Raw genomic sequence first — 13,189 nt, forward strand, 5'->3', positions numbered from 1 at the left:
ATCTGAAGAGGAACTAGCAAAAGACACAAAAACTAACAGCCAAATATTTTTTAAGTACATCAGAAGCAGGAAGCCTGCTAAAAGTGAAACCACTGGAGGATCAAGGTGCTAAAGGAGCACACAAGGAAGACAAGGACATTGAGGAGAAGCTAAATTAATTCTTTGCATTGGTTTTCATTGCAGAAGATATGAGGGAGATCCACACACTTGAGCCATTCTTTTCAGGTGACAAATCTTAAGAACTATCCCAGATTAAGACATCAATAGAGGAGGTTTGGGAACAAACTGATAACTTACACAGTAATAAGTCACCAGGACCAGATGGTATCATCCAAGAGTTCTGAAGGAACTCAAATATGAAATTGCAGAACTACTAACTGTAGTTTGTAACCTATCATTTAAATCAGTTTCTGTACCAGATGACTGGAGGATAGCTAATGTGACGCCAATTTTTAAAAAAGGCTCCCGAGCCAATGCTGGCAATTACAGGCTGGTAAGCTTAACTTCAATACTGGGCAAATTGTTTGGAACTACAGTAGAGAACAGAATTATCAATCACATAGATGAACATGATTTGTTGGGGAAGAGTCAACACGGCTTTTGTAAAAGGAAATCACGCCTCACCAATCTACTAAAATTCTTTGAGGGGGTCAACAAGCATGTGAACAAGGGTGATCCAGTGGATATAGTGTACTTAGACTTTTAGAAAACATTTGACAAGGCCCCTCACCAAAGGTTCTTAAGCAAACTAAGCTGTCACGGGATAAGAGGGAGGGTCCTCTCATGGACTAGTAACTGGTTAAAAGACAGGAAACAAAGGGTAGGAATAAATGGTCAGTTTTCAGAATGGAGGGAGGTAAATAGTGGGGTCCCCCAGGGGTCTGTACTGGGACCAGTGCCGTTCAACATATTCAGAAATGATCTGGAAAAAGGGGTAAACAGTGAGGTGGCAAAATTTGCAGATGATTCAAAATTACTCAAGATAGTTACGTCCAAAGCAGACTCCGAAGCGATACAAAGGAATCTCACAAAACTTGGCTGACTGAGCGACAAAATGACAGTTGAAATTCAATGTTGATAAATGCAAATGTACATTGGAAAACATAATCCCAACTATACATATAAAATGATAGGGTCCAAACTAGTTATTACCATTCAAGAAAGGGATCTTGGAGTCATTGAGAGGATGTTTTCAGAGAACTATCCACAATGTGCAGCGGCAGTCAAAAAAGCGAACAGAATGTTAAGAACCATTAGGAAAGGGATCGATAACACACTAAATACCATAATGCCGCTACATACATCCATGGTACGTCCACACCTTGAATACTGCATGCAGTTCTGGTCACCCCATCTCAAAAAAGACACATTAGAATTGGAAAAGGTACAGAGAAATGCAACAAAAATGATTAGGGGTATGGAACAGCTTCCATATGAGGAGAGTTAAAAGACTGGGACTATTTAACTTGGAATATACGACCAAGGGGGGGGATATGAGAGAAAGTGAATAAGGAAGTGTTTTTCCCCCCTGCACATAAACACAAGAACCAGGGGTCACCCAATGAAATGAATAGGCAGCAGGTTTAACACAAACAAAAGGAAGTACATCACACAACGCAGTCAACTTGTGGAGCTCATTGCCAGGGGATGTTGTGAAGGCGAAAACTATAAATGGATTAAAAAAATAATTTAATTAGATAAGTTCATGGAGGATAGGTCCAGCGATGACTATTAGCCATGACAGTCAAGGATACAACCCCATGCTCCGAGTGTCCCTAAGCCTCTAACTGCCAGATGCTGGGACTGGAGAACAAGGGATGGATCATGTGATGATGAGCTGTTCTGTTCATTCTCTTTGAAGCACCTGGCATTGCCCACTGTCGGAAGACAGGCTACTGGGCTAGGTGAACCATTGGTCTGACCCAGTGTGGCCATTCTTACATCATAAGTGCACTGGAGGTGTTCACATGCTGCGTTTACCACTTGAAGATCAACATTACAACACTTGCAGAGTTACAGTGTGGATGTTTGCCAAGAAGCAGACCAACAGACATAAACTGCCACCAACAAGGGGTGCATTTATACCTGCTACCAGAAGTGCAAATCATCAAGCACGGAATGGCTCAAAGATGATCATGTGCATCCAAAACTACCCTCCTCCTCTCAGGCACAGATGGAGTGACCACACCAGTTGTGTGTAAAATACCACGTGCTCCTGAATCCATCCTTAGCTAATCAAATGCTCACATGCACAGCCCAGATACTCATCACCCTGCAAATGTCTGGCCAGCAGCCTGCCTTGTACAGAGATGTGAGAGTGCGGCACGAACAAGGATCAGTGTGACAACGTGCCTAGACGGAGAGGACCCCGATAATGAGTTTGATGAAAACATGTTTTCAGTCCTACATGTCAAGGCTAACTTCCCTAGAATTACCAAAGAACCATGTCTTTTTTATGTAACCAATACATCCCCGGTTAAAGTACAGTTAAATAAAACCTGTTACCTTTATTGATCAAACTTGTAATCTCATTCAAAAAAAAAAAAAAAATATATATATATATATATATCAGGTTAGTTTGACCGGATCCATTTAAATGCTCTAGGTTTGTTACGTTTGGTACTGTTGTGTTAGAGGGAGAAAGGCCTTTTGAATGATACCCAACTGGACTCATTTCTGATGACACAGTATTAACAAAATTCCCACCAACTGGAGGCTCTAGATCTGGAGTCGGGTGCAACGAGTGCCCCCTACCATGCTGCAGAGGGTGAAACCACTGAACTGACAATTCTAGAGATAAATAAGACTCAGCTGACACCTCTCTTGCCTTTCTATGGCTAAGGTGCCCCCAGAATGAGTTTTTACTACATTATGCTCCCAGACTATGAGTGCAGGATCCCAGCTGTGCTCTCGCCCAGCACTGGTACTGCAGGGGGCGCTACTGGTCAGGATCTGCTGTCCCCTGCAGTGCCCACTGGGGCCTAGAAAGGGCACCACCACGACTCTACCTTCATCCTCTCCTGGTGCCGCAGGATCATGTAGGCCACGCGGACGTGCATGGAGCACCATTTGCCAGGCTTCTACAAGAAAGATGGGAAAGCATCAGCTCCTGGGACACACCAGGGCAGTGCCCCCGCCTGGGCTATTCCCCCTTTTGTGACCCATTCCCAACAGCGCCCCCTGCTGGGCACAAAATGGGCTATTCCCCTGCCCCATGACCCGTTCCTCCCAGCGCCCCCTGCTGGGCACACACTGGCCTATTCCCCCAATGACCCATTTCTCACAGCACCCCCTGCTGCAACAAGTGAAGTTACAGGATTGGTACACGTGGTTACTTACCCTCAGGGAGGGTCTGAAAGGGTCCGTGAGCTACAAAAAGACAGAGAGCGGGCAGTTAGACAGGGATCCATGCCCACACCCCCACGCGACGCAACCAGCCCACTGCCCCACTCACCTGACCCCCTTTCTGGGATAAAGAGGGGGCGACAGCTCCCAGCCGCGATGGCAGCTCTGGGTTAGTGCTCTGGGGAGAGAACAGGGCGTCAGGAGGCTACAAACAAACAAATCCCCCTACCACAGCCAGAGCCAAAGCCAGGGTAGAGTCCTCCCTCCCATCCCTCCTGCACGATCACCTAGACTCCCAGCCCCCCCCGGCTCTAATCCATGAGATCCCACTCGCCTGCCAGAGCAGGGATAGAACCCACGAGTTCTGGCTCCCAGCTGCTAACCCCTCCTTCCCCCCAGGTTTAACCTTCTAGGCCCCACTCCCCTCCCAGAGCTGGGAACGGACAACGTCTACTTCCCCGCTCACCTTAGGCTGAAAAGCCCCCTGCAGGGAGCCAAAGGAAACAGCAGGGGGCAGGACAGGTGGGATCCCAGACACGGTGGGAGGGAACGTGGCATAGAACTAGGAGGAGAGAGAGGGCATGGAGAGCTCACTGAGTGGAAACGGAAGCACCATCACTGCAGGGGTCTCCTAGTCCCTGGGGAATAAGCAGCACCCTGGGACCTCGGACCTCAAACCCCGGGAACACCCAGCACGGCCCAGCCTCCCCCGCCCACACTATATCCCAGCACCTGGGAACCCCCAGCACTGAGACACGTCCCCATCCTCCCGGTTATATCCCAATCCCCAGGAACCCCCAGCTCCAATACACAGCCCTGTCCCCCACCGCTATGCCCCAGCACCGAGACACGGTCTTGTCCTCTGGCTATATCCCAGCTGCCGAGACACAGCCCATATCCTAGCCCCTGGGAACTCCCAGCACCGAGACACAGCTCTGTTCCCCACCATTACAGCCAGCCCCCGGGAAGAAACGGTTGCTCACCCTGGACAGTAACTGTGGTTCTTCGAGATGTGTCCCCCTCCGGTTGCTGCACTCTAGGTGTGCTTGCGCCCCCCTTGCCTTTGATTGGAGATTTCTCATAGCAGTGCCCCAGGCCGCTGTCATATAGCACTGCATGGGCAAACTGCCCTCAGCTCCGTCTCTACCATGAAGCCCCATAGCAGAGAACTCTGAAGGGAAGGGGAAGGGGGGCGGGGAGTGGAACACATCTTGAAGAACCACAGTTACTGCACAGGGTGAGTAACTGTCTCTTCTTCTCTGAGTAGTGTCCCTGTGGGTGCTCCACTCCGGGTGACTACCAAGCAATTCCCTCTAAGGATGGGGCAGGCTTCAGAGTCGAGTCCAGTAGGGAAGGAAGTACAGCTGAGCCAAACACAGCATCAGAAGCAGAGAGTTGTGAGTTATTGACAAGCGTTCAGTGAACGTGCATATAGAAACCCAAGTAGCAGCCTTACATATTTCAATCACAGGCACGTTTTTGAGAAATATAGTAGAGGTGAAAATGGACCTCGTAGAGGGAGTTCATATGTGCGGAGGTGCCTGAATATTACAAAATTTGTACAAAGAATTAATGCAGTCAGATATCCACTTGGCAAGTCTTTGATTAGAGACTCCAGGCCCTTTTGATCCATCTGCGAGTGAGACACACAATTTGGGGGTCTTTCTGAAGGGGTTAGTCCTTTCCAGATAGGAGGCCAGGGCTCTCCCAAGGTCAAGGGTGTGCAGCAATGCTTCTTGTTTATCTAGGTGAGGTTTAGGGTGGAAGATCAGCAGGTGAATGGGTTGGTTAATATGGAACTCAGAGGAAACTTGAGGTAAAAATTCGAGGTGGTGTCATAATGTGACCTCATCCTTAAAAAATTCAGTGAAAAAGGGCCTTTGTGGCATGTCCCCCAAGCAGTTGTGCCGACGGGATGGCTACCTGGAATGTTGTTTTCATTGATAAATGGAGCAGGTAGCTCAGTTTAAACTGTGATCTTGAAAGGCATTTAAGAACCAGATTGAGGGCCGAAATCGGATTAGGACACTTGACTGACCGATTCTGACTTCTGAGCCCCCTGAGGAACCCCTGGGGAACACCCTGGGCAAGAACAGAATAACCCTCTATTGGAGAATGGAAAGCTGGGGTGGCTCTAATGGAACTCAGCGATAGTCCCAAAATTTTTAGCGTTAGGATACAGTCCAGTATATCTGGCAGTGATGAGGTCGGTGGACTATGTCGGTGGTCACACCAACAGACAAATATTGTCCATTTTGGAGAGTATGTGTAGGAAATAGACTGTTTTCTGCTGTGTAACAGTATTCCTTAGCCTGCTGAGAGGAGATAAGTCTCTAATCCCATGAACCAACAGTGCTTTAAAATGAAGCTCTCCAAGACTGGGGTTAAGGATCTTCCAGCCCTTCCTGGGAGAGCAGGTGAGGAGCAATGTGGAGAGTGATCAGTGAGCAAACGACCCGCTGTATCAGGTAAAGAAACGATGTTTGTCTGGGCCTGATCAAAACTATTTGGATGACTCTGGCTCTGTCCTTTTTTATTTTGAGCAGAACTTTGGCTATCAGAGGAGTCAGTGGGAATACATGCAGTCGATCCAATGACCAATGAAGGCATCTCACAGGAATCGGTGACCCAGTCTGCCTCTGGAGCAAAACTAGACACATCTCTTGTTTATCGCTGTGGTGGATTGGAAATCTCGATCTGCCAATCGAGCGTCCTTTTCCAGTTTGGGACCTATCTGGGAGGTGCCCCATTACCAGAATATGTAGTGTAATTTGCAGGAATCTATTTCTCACTCGTGGTCTTGAAGAAGTGCCTGCTGAGAGTATCCACGGTCACATTCTGTGACCCTGGAAGACAGGGTGCTGTGAAGACACTCTGATTGCATAATGACCAACTTCAGAGCTTGACAGCCTCAGTGCAGAGGGAGGGGGGATCTTGCTTCTCCTTGCCGGTTAATATAAAACATGCATATGTTGTCCGTCACGACCTTTATGTACTTGCCCCTGATTAGTGGTAGAAACCGGAGAAAGGCGTATCTGACCACTCTGAGTTCCAGGAGGCTGATGCATAGCATGGTCTCTTGTGACGTCCATTTGCCTAGGGCCATGTGAGCATCCAGATGCTCTCCCCACCCTAGCATGGAGGCATCGGTCATTATGATGACCATTGGGAAAAGACGTACAAATGGGACTCCTGCACACACGCTGTGATGGTCTTTCCAACAATTGATGGACTCTTTTATGCAAGTGGGTATGGAAAGAAGCATATTTAAACTGTGTCTGTTTGGTGACTAAACACTCCTGAGCCACCCCTGAAGGCAGTACATTCAGAGTCTTGCGTGATCTACTAGTTGCCATGTGCCCCAACAATTGAAGACAGTTCTTGACCGAAGTTTGGGTGCTGAGCTGGATCATATTGGCTGTGTTGGAAAGGGCCACACACCAGCGCAGGAGGTATGCTCTTGCTGTTCCTGAGTCAAGATGTGCTCCTATGAATGCCAAGTTGTGCACAGGGGATAAAGGGGATATTTGAATGTTCAGTTGTAGGCCCAAGTTGAGGCTTCGGAAGTGGCCCATGAAGTCAATTCCAGGGAGCGACCCTTCAGCAGCCAATCATCCAGGTAAGGGAACCCTAAAATACCTTTCCTGCGGAGCTGTGCTGCTATTACTGACGTGACTTTCGAAAAGACCCTTGGGGCAGAGGACAGGCTGAAAGGGAGCACCTGGTACTGATAGTGGTCCCGGCTGACAATAAAATGTCTATTGTGAGATGGGTGGATCGCAATGTGGAAATGCACATCCTGAAGGTCGAGGGCTGAGAATCAATCCCCTGGATCTAGTGATGGAATTAACACTGCACGTGTCACCATTTTGAATGTTTGTGCCTTCACCTAAGTGTTGAGTAGCCTCAAATCTAGGATGGGTCTCCCAGGGCCATTCTTTTTTGGTACTAGGAAGTACCTGGACTAAAACACCTTTCCTCTGTGCTTCATGGGAACTGGTTCTATAGCACCCGAGTGTAGGAGAGAGGCTATTTCCTGACAAGGAAGCTCCTGTGAGAGGGGTCCCTGAAAAGGGATGGAAAAGGGGGGTTGGTCAGATGTGGAGGGGATGGTGTACCCTGTGGAGAAGATCTCCAAAACCCATCTGACTGTAGGGATCGACTCCCAAACTTGCCTGAAGAGGTGAAGGTGGTTGCCAAAGGGAGGAAAGCAGTGGAACTGGTGGAGCTGGTAAGGATGAGGGTGGTAATTCAGAATCTCAACCAGCCCATCAGAATTGCCGCGGGGAGGTGGAATGGTGGAAGGCAGAAGGCTGAGAGATGGATGGCTTCCTTCTCTGGAATTTGGGTGTCTTCTGATATGGTTCTCACAGCCTCAGAGATCAGGAATTGAGCTGGACGGGATATCTGAGCTGTATGGGATTTGGTAAACCATCTCTTCTAGGCAGGCGTATAGATTCCAAGAGAACACAAAGTAGCCCTAGAGTCCTTTAATGTGCTCAGAGATTCATCTGTCCCATCGGCAAACAGTTTACACCAATCAAAAGGAAGGTCTTCCACTGTATTCGGCTCCTCTTTCGGAAATCCAGAGCTGGAGCCAGGAAGCCCTTCTCAGAACTACCACTGCAGAGATCGAACGGGCAGCAATATCAACAGCGTTGAGGGAGGCTTGTCGTGATGTTCTGGCAAGCAGCGGGCCCTCTGCAATAATTGCCTGGAATTGCTCTCTATGCTCCGCAGGTAAGCGGTCAACAAGAGAGTTCAGTTTGGTGTAATTTACATGATTATTAGGCCCTACCAAATTCAAGGTCAATTTTGGTCAATTTCACGGTCATAGGATTTTAAAAATCATTAATTACATGATTTCAGCTATTTCAATCTGAAATTTCACAGTGCTGTAACTGTAGGGATCCTGACCCAAAAAGGAGTTGTGCAGTGGTCGCAAGGTTATCGTAGGGGGGGTTGCGGTCCTGCTGCCCTTACTTTTGTGCAGTTGCTGGCGGCGGCGCTGCCTTCAGAACTGGGCAGCTGGAGAGCGACAGCTGTTGGCCAGGAGCCCAGCTCTGAAGGCAGAGCCACCGCCAGCAGCAGCCCAGAAGTAAGGGTGGCATGTAAATAATATTTCCGGGCTGCTGCTGCTGGCGGTGCGCTGCCTTCAGAGCTGGGCACCTGGCCAACAGCTGCCGCTCTCTGGCAACCCAGCACTGAAGGCAGCGCAGAAGGGTGGCACTACCCCAATCTCCCTAAAATAACCTTGCAAACCCCCTGCAACTTCCTTTTGGGTCAGGACCCCCAATTTGAGAAACGCTGGTCTCCTCCGTGAAATCTGTATAGTATACGGTAAAAGCACACGAGACCAGATTTCACGGTCCGCAATGTGTTTTTCATGGCCGAGAATTTGGTAAGGCCCTAGTGATTATGTTTCACCATTAATGCCTGATAGTTGGTTAATTTAAGTTGTAAGGAGGCAGACGAATAAGATTTTCTACCAACTAGTTGTTAGGATATAGATATTAAGGCCTATCTGTAAAGGCCTACGCTTTAAGAATTTAGGTATATGTTTATCATTTAGCTAGTTATAGAAGTATAAAAGAAAGAATTTGTGTAAGAGCCTTCTCTCACTGTGACAGTCTGGGGCCCTGTTCTTAAGCTAAGGCCTTTGGCTAAGCAGCGGGAGCAGCCATAAGCTGAGAAATGTATGGTCACATCCTCACATTCCAAACTAGTCATATTGAAATAAGGCAATCTGGGGCTGTTAGAAAGGTGATCTGATCTATCAGTTCCAGAGAAAGGAAAGAGCCTAGAAGATGTAAAAAGCAATTTAGTTTGATAGTTTTCTGTTTGGTAAGAACTCACTTAGACACAGCTGGGAAACCCTTATGTCTTTATAGATGTAGTTGTGAAATCCTCACTTCTGTATTGTTTTGTCATTATACTTCCCACTTTGCTATTGTTTATTTGCATGGTCTCTGTCTGGTTTTGTGATTGCTTCGGTCTGCTGTATAATTAATTTTGCTGGGTGTAAACTAATTGAAGTGGTGGGATATAATTGGTTAGCTAATCATGTTACAGTACGTTAGGATTGGTTAGCTAAATTTCACTAAATTGGTTGGTTAAAGTATAGCTGAGAATATTACTATATAAATTGGGGGCAAACAGGAAGTAAGTTCGAATTCGAAAATAAGGAAAAAGGAACTTGGATTTAAGCTTGCTGGAAGGTCACCCCAACATCGAATTGTTTGCACCTTCAGACTTCGGATATTGTTGCTCTGTTCATGCGAGAAGGACCAGGGAAGTGAGAGGGTGAATGAAGAAGCCCCCTAACATAGGTCTAAATGTTTATGAGTTTCTTCTTATAAAGTTTCTTCTTGAGGATCAGGTCTCCTAGAGACGGAAGGCGATGAAGGTTGACTATCTTTGTGATGGGTGGTGCTCGAAGCCCTGGAAAATTGTTAATGATAGGCCCAAGGGTCCCAGTATGGCCAAGGAGGTGTTGCATAAGGCATAGGAGGGGGTGGTTGCGATCTTGTGCCATGAGTGGTCATAGACTCATAAGAGACTTCTGGAGAGGGGCCACTATAGGGGTGAGGAGGAGAGCCCTGGATCAGTATTTGGGAAACTGAGGCAAGGTCTTCATCAGAATCCTCTTCCTCAAACTCACTATGGAATGCTCACTATGGTGGCGTGCCTGGAGAAATCTGAGGGGAAACGGTAATTACCAGGTGAACTGGCCATCTCGATGCACTCGGTATGGAAAATACATTGGAGACGGGCAGTGGAGAATTGGGTGTCTCATATATAGTGAGGTCCCAGGGAAGATTAAACTCCTGTGGTACCGAGCGTGCTGTCAGTACCGAGTCCATAGTCTGCACCGAGCTGATGGTACTATGAGTCTCAGCTGCACTGAGGGAAATGTGGTCAGAGCCCAAGCGGGCTTCTTTGGTACCAAGGACGCAGAGGAAGAGCTTTTCTTGCTGCTTTGGTCTGCTAACGGTACCAATGATCTCGATGGGCCCGAGGCTTTGCCATCTTTTGGTCTAGTGGTGCCCTCGGAACCTGAGGAACCAGCAGCCTCATGGGTACCAGACTGGAGAACAGACAGTGCTGAAGTAGCTGAAGATACTACGACCTTGGCTTTTTTGAGACAGATTCTACCTGGTGAACTCAGGGCACGACCTTTGGAAGGCTTATGAGGGGAGTCTTGCGTCTTCCTCTAAGATACCCTCAATGAAAGCAGTTGAGAGATAGTGGAGGTAGCATATTTTCCTGGAGACTGGTGTACAGGAGGAGTCCCTTGGCCTGGGTCAGAAGCAGGGCGTAGTGAGCTTTCCATCATGAGGAGCCGAAGTTTGATCTCCCTGATTTTTCTGGCTCTAGATTTCAATGCCAGACAGAATTTACACTTCTGGGCAATGTGTGATTCCCTGAGGCAACAAATGCACTGAGGAATGCCCATCACAACAGACAACGTTTGACACTGGGAGAACCGGGCATAACCTTCCAGTGAACAGGAACTACCTTATCTACTAACTAATATCTATCCAAATGTAACATATTAAAAAAATAATTATTTTTCATAGCCAGTGTAATTAGTTTTAGCTTCCTAACGTTAAGCACTGCAAACTAACTACTACAATAAGAGAGCAGGGTCCAGCTGAGGTAATCTCAACGGGAACCGCTGTCAGAGCTCTGTCTCTGGCCGAGTCGGCTGAGAAGGAACTGAAGGCGGCTCGCCCGTGCAGCGCTATATAACAACTGCACGGAGCATGAGGCTGACAAGCACGCATGTGCGAGCGGACCCGACACTGCTATGAGAAATCTCCGACCAAAGGCATAGGGGGCACAAGCGCACCTACAGTGCAGCATCCATAGGGACACTGCTCGAAGAACCTCCCCTGGTATTGAGACACCCCCCCCCCCAACACACAATATCCCAGCCCCCAGGAGCCCAATCACCCAGACACAGCCCTGCCCCGAGCAATATCCCAGCCCCCAGGAGCCCTGGAACCTAGACACAGCCCTGCCCCCCCCATACCCCAGCCCCCAGGAGCCCCGGCACCTAGACAAAGCCCTGCCCCCCACAATATCCCAGCCCTTGGGAACCCCTGGAACAGGATAGTGGCTGCCAAGGCCGCACTCACGTTATGCCTCAGAAGCCCATCAATCTTGCCTGGGTATTTCTCAAACTGGAAAAGAAAAAGTGGGGTATAAGGGGAACCCAACGCACCAGTGCTCTCTAGAGGCCCATGTCCCTTTCCCCGCTCCCCCTGAGGCAGAGTCTCCTGCCCTGGGGTCAGACTGGAGCTGATGCCCCTGAAGGGTCACTCACCATGGCGGGGGCGGGCCCGGGCACCATGCCCGGTGGGAAGGGGGTGAAGTGCTGGTGCGTATGCTGGTGGGTGTGCTGGTGCTGGTGGTTGTGCTGGTGGAACTGGAAGGCCAGCGGGCGGATGGCAGCTGCCCCCATGTCGGCCCCGCCCTGCGCTGTCAGGAACCGTGAGCTCAGGCCCTGCCGGATCAGCTCTTGTTCTGAGCAGGGAGAGGAGAAAGCAGGGGGTGGAGTTATCTGGGGGAGATGGGACCCCCTTGTAGCCTCTCCCCCTCAGACCCCCAGAGAGACGAGAGCACCCCCCACCAGCGTCATCCTGAGAAGTGAAACCCCTTCCACCACCACCACCAGCCACCTCCCCACCCTCCCAGAGAGATGGGATCCCCCCTGCCGGCCCCTCTCCCCTGGAGATATGGGAACCATCTTCTGCCTGCTCCACCTTGAAAGATGCTCCCCTTTCCACTCTGCCGGCCCCTTCCCAGAAGAGATGGGACTCGCCCCACCAGCCCCTCCCTTCCCCCTCACCATACACCCCCCATTCCCTCGTGCCTCCCTCCCAACTCACCGGATAAGGCTGCGGCTGCGGCCGGGTGCCCAGCGACCTGGAGCAGAGGGGGGGGTGGGGGCAGGCCCGGAGAAGGGGGAAAGAGGGGTGGGTGATGGTGGGTGGGGGGGCGCAGGGTGGAAGGGAAGGCATGGGGGGGCAGGGCCAGCGAGGGGGTGGAGGGGCGGGGAGGAAGCTGCGAAGAGGAGGAGCACGGGGGCAGCAGGGGCTTAGCATGTGCGCTGCTCCGGCTGCACCTGCAAAAGACAGAGAAAGAGAGAAAGTCAGCCCAGGGGAAAGAACGAGTGAGACCGAACAGGAGAAGAGTAGCTGGGGGGGGGGGGGGGGGGGGGGGGGGGAAGACACGGACATGGAACGGAACGCGAGATAAGACCGGGGGGGGGGGGGGGGGGGGAATAGCATGCCTGAGAGAGAGCAAGAAAAGAATGAGGGGAAAAAGGTGACAGAATGAAGGGGGAAAGAACAAGGCAGGAACGCACTCCCTAGCTCACTCACCCGGCGATGCTGAGGTCCAGCCCTGCTCCATAGGGCCCCGGCGGCGTGGGGCTGGCGAAGGGCGCTCCCTTCCCATGCACAGTGGGCTGGGGCAGGCTGTGGGGTGCTGGGCCCCCCTGTGGCGCCGACAGCTGACCCCGGGGCTGGGGCGTGGTGCGGGCAGCAGCCGGGTTGGGTGTCCGGGAGGGCGGCGGGGCTGTAGGAGTAGGAGGCCGGGCTGGGGCCACAGGGAGGGCTGGGGCTGCCTGAGAAAGGGGGTCCTTGGGCAGGAAAGGCACTAGCAGGGGGTCCCCGTCAGCCTCGTGGCTCCGCTCCTGGCTCCGCTCCAGCCCTGAGACCTTGGGGATCACAGACAGTTTGGCTGCACAGCTCCCGTTCACTGCACCAACTGGGCCCGAGGCTGGGGAGAGAGACAGCACCCAGTGAGAGACCACCCAGCACCAGGGGGCACTCCC

General features: G+C 50.5%; 1 protein-coding gene across 1 annotated transcript in view; it reads right to left on the reverse strand.

Moving 5' to 3' along the window:
- The window catches only part of FBRS (fibrosin), a 31,405-nt gene that overhangs the window by 12,915 nt on the left and 5,301 nt on the right, over positions 1-13,189 (reverse strand). The window contains exons 6-14 of the mRNA XM_074956601.1: positions 12,735-13,134; positions 12,351-12,475; positions 12,240-12,290; positions 11,675-11,874; positions 11,487-11,531; positions 3,812-3,907; positions 3,455-3,523; positions 3,340-3,369; positions 3,009-3,080 (exon numbers count right to left, since the gene is read on the reverse strand). Coding sequence (XP_074812702.1) covers positions 3,009-3,080; positions 3,340-3,369; positions 3,455-3,523; positions 3,812-3,907; positions 11,487-11,531; positions 11,675-11,874; positions 12,240-12,290; positions 12,351-12,475; positions 12,735-13,134 — 1,088 coding nt within the window. The remainder of the gene's footprint in view (positions 1-3,008; positions 3,081-3,339; positions 3,370-3,454; positions 3,524-3,811; positions 3,908-11,486; positions 11,532-11,674; positions 11,875-12,239; positions 12,291-12,350; positions 12,476-12,734; positions 13,135-13,189) is intronic.

This window comes from Natator depressus, chromosome 6 (assembly GCF_965152275.1).
Source record: "Natator depressus isolate rNatDep1 chromosome 6, rNatDep2.hap1, whole genome shotgun sequence".
NCBI classification, from domain to species: Eukaryota; Metazoa; Chordata; order Testudines; family Cheloniidae; genus Natator; species Natator depressus.